This window comes from Nicotiana attenuata, unplaced genomic scaffold (genome assembly GCF_001879085.1).
Source record: "Nicotiana attenuata strain UT unplaced genomic scaffold, NIATTr2, whole genome shotgun sequence".
Lineage (NCBI taxonomy): Eukaryota > Viridiplantae > Streptophyta > Magnoliopsida > Solanales > Solanaceae > Nicotiana > Nicotiana attenuata.
Window position 1 is genome coordinate 299,951 of NW_017670411.1, and position 5,073 is coordinate 305,023.

General features: G+C 37.6%; 1 protein-coding gene across 1 annotated transcript; it reads left to right on the forward strand.

The window, feature by feature from the left end:
• The first annotated feature begins 346 nt into the window (after positions 1–346).
• On the forward strand, positions 347–4,311 carry LOC109239058 (ubiquitin-conjugating enzyme E2-17 kDa-like). Its single transcript, XM_019405563.1, has 5 exons — positions 347–582; positions 768–868; positions 1,814–1,941; positions 2,913–3,017; positions 3,570–4,311. Exons 2-5 carry the CDS (start codon positions 799–801, stop codon positions 3,711–3,713), a joined length of 447 nt encoding a protein of 148 aa, XP_019261108.1. The 5' UTR covers positions 347–582; positions 768–798; the 3' UTR covers positions 3,714–4,311.
• Positions 4,312–5,073: the final 762 nt, after the last annotated feature.

The following is a 5,073-nucleotide window of genomic DNA, read 5'->3' on the forward strand; positions in this document are numbered from 1 at the left end:
GAACCAAAATATTTACAAAATTGGAAATTGGGCAAAACATGCTAGCGTTTGGCCATAGATCCCAAATTTATTTTGAAAAATTTGATTTGGGTGAAGTTTGGTTTGAAGATGAAAATGTGTTTGGACATACGTTTTCAAAATATATTTTCCAACTTTATTTTGAAAAAACATGTATATAATTCCCAAGTTTTGGGATTTTGGCCCAAATTCAGCTCAATAGCTGATTTTGGAATTTGAAATTTTTGATTTGGGATTTGGCCAAAATATGAGAAAAATTTATGGCCAAACATGAGTTTTGAAAATAAATCTCAAATTTATTTTGACAAAACTTATGGCCCGGGCATAAAGACGAGCAGCCGTCGGTTGTGGTATGTGCACATTGTGACTCCAGAGGAGGATCTAGAACCTGCATCTGGACCCCACTCTTAAATATGAGTACAAATAGCATTTTTATACGTTACGTAGGAATAGTAATATATTTATTGTTTTCCCCTTGGTCCAAACTATTGGCTCAAATACCTAATCCAAGCTCAGCAAATCTCCGTTTTCACCTAATTCAATCAATCGCCTCACATCTTCTAGGTACTTTTTCTAACCCTAAATCTTCATGCTTCTGTAATTTCATTTTTCTAACATAGATCTATGGGATTATATCATGAATAATCCATTAGATTTACTTTTAGCTAGGGTTCAATATGTTTTCTACTTTAATTGAATTTGAAGATCCATGGTTTATGATGAAAGAATTTGTATTTATATTTGGTTAGGGCTTGGATTTGAAGGTATACGAGCTAACCTATGGCGTCGAAGCGTATATTGAAGGAGCTCAAGGATTTGCAGAAGGATCCTCCGACATCATGCAGCGCTGGTATGTTAGCTCAGTTTTTTTTTTTTTCCATTGTTCATTCTGTTTATGCGTTTTCTTAGCTTATGTGCTAGTTTCTTATAGCTAAGGACTTGATAAGGTAAGTCCTTGTGATTGAATTTCTGCTGCTTTTGTGAGGATAATGCTGCAAAGTATTGAACTAGTAGCAGAAGAACAGCTGTTAGTAATTTGCTGTTTCTGTATTTTGATTTAAATGTTTGTTTTCTATAACAATGGTGGCATTAGCCCCCAAATTCCAAAGTGGTCGAGGAGTTGGAGTAACGATCTTGGGAACCAAGGTTCAAATCGTAGTAGAAGCAAATTAGGTGAATTTTCTGTTCTTGATTTCTTGTTTAGGTTCATCATATATATATTGTAGGCTTAGACATTGAACTATGCCTGGAAGGTGATCTCTCTTCCTTATCAGAAAAGGTCAACAACCTAAGCCTTGGTAAGCAGGGCCATCTTTTACATGTACTGGTAGGAGATAACATGTTTGGGTGGATTAGTGGAGGTGCACGTGATCTGTCTCGGCACCACTCTATTAATAAAAGAATTGGCATTATTGATTGGTTGTTCCATTCTGAGTTGTTGACTACAGCTGAATGCAGATTTGGTTGTATTGCGTCTTTTTTTTTTATGTTTCTTTTTTTGAATGATGGTGGTGTCCAGCAAGCTTGTGCACATCCTGCTAATCCACCAAACGGCCTGTTACAGCCCTGTTTGTATTGCATATTTATATCGGATTCACTTTCTCCTTATCAATCAGAATTCCTGTGTCGTTCTTCTCTTTTCTTATGTGCTGCTTTTGTCACGCAAGCATTTGTGATTTCCTTATAACTTAGGATAGGCCTTAAGTTGCTGAGTGAAACTATATGTTTGTTAGTGTGGGTGCTTAATCACATTGCTGTTATGTTGATATTAAGGAGCATACTTCGTCTAATACAGGTCCAGTTGCTGAGGATATGTTCCACTGGCAAGCAACGATCATGGGGCCTACGGATAGCCCTTATGCAGGAGGTGTATTTTTGGTTTCAATTCATTTCCCTCCTGATTATCCTTTCAAGCCTCCAAAGGTAAGCCTATACTCCAGAGTGTCCTTATCCATATCTCTATGTGTTCCTTTACATCCGCTGTTGTTCTAAACTAGAGAGCATCATATTGCATGAAATTTCTTCAAATACAAATGAATAATGTTGTAGGTATTTAAGATAATTAATTTTCCTATTCTAAAAATAAGCCAAATTTGTCATGGATGCACAACCTTAATATTGGTCGTGTTCATATGTAATGATAGCATTGATTGACATCATACTTGATTATTTCCTAAAATCTTCAAATAAATAATTTATTAATAAGGCCCGTGAAAAATACAAAGGTAATTTTACCTCATACCTTGCCTCAGCCTATGCTCTATATTTCCCCCTTTTTATGGCCACACAAAACCTTCAAAATCATTGCCTTGTTAGTAAAATGTGGAGTATGCTAGCATCAAAAATGCTGACATTTGGTACATTGGCATGTTTGCATACCATAGAGATAAGTCCACAGGCCTACATGGCGGACTATACTCAGAGTTCATAGACAGCTCCACTTCCCTATGGAAAAATTCAGCAAGTCTTAGATGGGTGTTACTCCCGTCTTCATATCCTTGTGATCATTCCCACTGCTTGAGATGACATTTGAAGCTTTTCGTTGAGAAGTTTACCTTGCATTAATCGAGAATACATGACAGAAGGAATTCTCAGCTCTCTTATGTTAGGGTGCTAGGGTGAGTTGTTTCTTGGGGTGCTGTTCAAGATTATAGCTCAGTAATCATGGGCATTAACAGTTTTGTCCAGTTTATTTGCTGACATTTGTTTGCTGCTAAATTAAGTTTACCTTCATGATGGCTCTGTAATTTCTTAGATGTTAAGGGTTTCATTTGTTGCAGATCACTGGAATGTGCACAATATGATTTCTTCCCTGCCTATTCTGAGAATTTGATTAATAGTTGTGTGTTGATTTCTATGGTGATTACACAAGGTTGATATTCTTATTCTTTCAGGTTGCATTTAGAACTAAGGTTTTCCACCCCAACATCAATAGCAATGGAAGTATATGTTTGGATATTCTTAAAGAACAGTGGAGTCCAGCTTTGACCATATCTAAGGTTTGGATCTTGATCTTTGTCTATGTCCAATTAAATGTTGTTTTTTCTGGTCTTGGCTTGCTATATGAAAATGAGTCCAACCTGTAGACTAACTTTAACAATATGAAGATGGTGGCGGTGGTTCTTGATACTGTTTTGTGGCGAATGGTCCATGTTTTCTGTGTCTTGATTGTTTAGACCTGTTGAGCCTTGATCTCCTCTCTTTTTATAAAGAAAGATTAACTAATTCTGGCCATTGGATTCGTGGCTTAGAGTAGGCCAAATAGTCCTTCTTGAAGCTGTTACTTGTGTACTATCCTTTGACCAACACCTATGACTAATGGAGTGGTCTTATATTTTTTGTTATCTTTGCCTTTGTTCGGAGTCATGTATTTGCACATACCTACCAAACTACAAAATGTGATGGAAACCCGTTTACATATCTAGTCAGCATATCAAGTCAGCAGTAAACCATCTTAAAAAATGGCGACAAAGAGTTTGGCTGGTTATCTTTCTTGTTTTTCAGTTGTCTTTGTGATTTGAAGGGTCTTACCGGCCTATTTGTGTTTTCAGGTCCTGTTGTCCATCTGTTCTCTGTTGACAGATCCAAATCCAGACGATCCACTTGTACCAGAAATTGCTCATATGTACAAGACTGACAGGGCCAAGTACGAGGCCACTGCTCGTAGCTGGACACAGAAATATGCTATGGGATGATGCGGAAAGTGTCCTCGGACGTGTCTGAGACACTTTTCATTGCAACAATTTCATTTTGCTTTCACCCTTAAGTGCAATGTCTTTGTGCTTGGATGAAAGTAAAATGTTGGTAAGGAATTCAGTTTACTTCTCTTCTCCATTCATGTTGGGTTGCCAAGAAGACCGAGATCTTTCAATATGTGAATATATCTATTTGATGACCAACCTTGTATGGTGCTTTTGAGTGGCAAAAATTCAGTGAGCAAACCCCAAGTCTCCTCTGTATGAGCCTATGAGATCATATTTCAGTGTTCTGTGATGTTGTAAGTTGTTGCTATGCAGATTTTTTGAAAATCTGTGTAGGTATATGTTTCCCTGCTAAAGTGGGAGGTCAGTGTTATCGATCTCCGTATTTGGTCTCAAAATTTTTGTCTCTTTTCTTGCATGTGTATTGTGCCGAAGTATCAGACTTTTCAAGGCTTTTTTCTCGGTTCATGTTGATTTACGACAGCTGCAAGAAGGGGTCTAAGCGCCGATGTTTCAGCAAGCTAATTAATGTGTATGGTTTAACAGATGATTCTCTTATTGGTGACTCTTTCTAATGTTTTGAAGCCAAATGCACTCTGAGGGTCGTTGTCTTAACTCTTAGGAATTGATACTGATGAAATTGTGCTACCTTTCCTTTCCTATCCTGCCATTTCTTGAAGGGTTGTTACACGATAAGCAGTGTGTCGATAAGCCAAAATATGCAGAATAGCTTTTAGTTTTTTCCATTTTTCAGATTCGTCCTACCTCGATGAAATGAGTTGGAAGAGTATATTGTTCTTTGTGGAAAGATGAGGGTATAGCCAAACTAAGTTAAACTTTTGTAGTTCACTTGTGTGGTCGTATTTGTCTGCTTGCCATCAATATGTGTGAGAATTGAGTCACTATCGAGGAGGGCCAAACGAATATTGGAGCAATTAGGAACCTCCAGATGCTGTAGTTGCCTCACATTGCGGCTGAAAGTTGTCTGTCGATACTGTTGAATTGATATTGGAAGGGGGTACGCTGATTAGTGCTAGAGTGGGTTAATAGAGAAAACTAAATGTGCAAATTATTGGCGCTTGGTTTACAAGCAAACAAGTCTTCCGCCTATAGATTCATGTGCCATGCTAATCAGGTCTGTCTTCACTTATCTTATTCATGTGACGTTTTAATGTCTTGGGTTGCCTTTTCTGGTCCCATGGCATTTGCTTGTAGTATCTCTTGTTCATTTTGGGATTTCTCAATAAGAGAAGCAAAACATTTGATAATATGCTGACAAATTTTCACGTGCCTTGTATTTATAGTAAGCAAACAATGTGTGGAAACTTCACAGTCACAGTAGTCTGTAGTCCTC

Bases quoted from the DNA above. Each gene is read 5' to 3' on its own strand.
- LOC109239058 (XM_019405563.1), top strand. From the start codon at position 799: ATGGCGTCGAAGCGTATATTGAAGGAGCTCAAGGATTTGCAGAAGGAT. The intron at 1,942-2,912 runs GTAAGCCTATAC...TTATTCTTTCAG, and splicing joins ATCCTTTCAAGCCTCCAAAG to GTTGCATTTAGAACTAAGGT. The intron at 3,018-3,569 runs GTTTGGATCTTG...TTGTGTTTTCAG, and splicing joins CAGCTTTGACCATATCTAAG to GTCCTGTTGTCCATCTGTTC.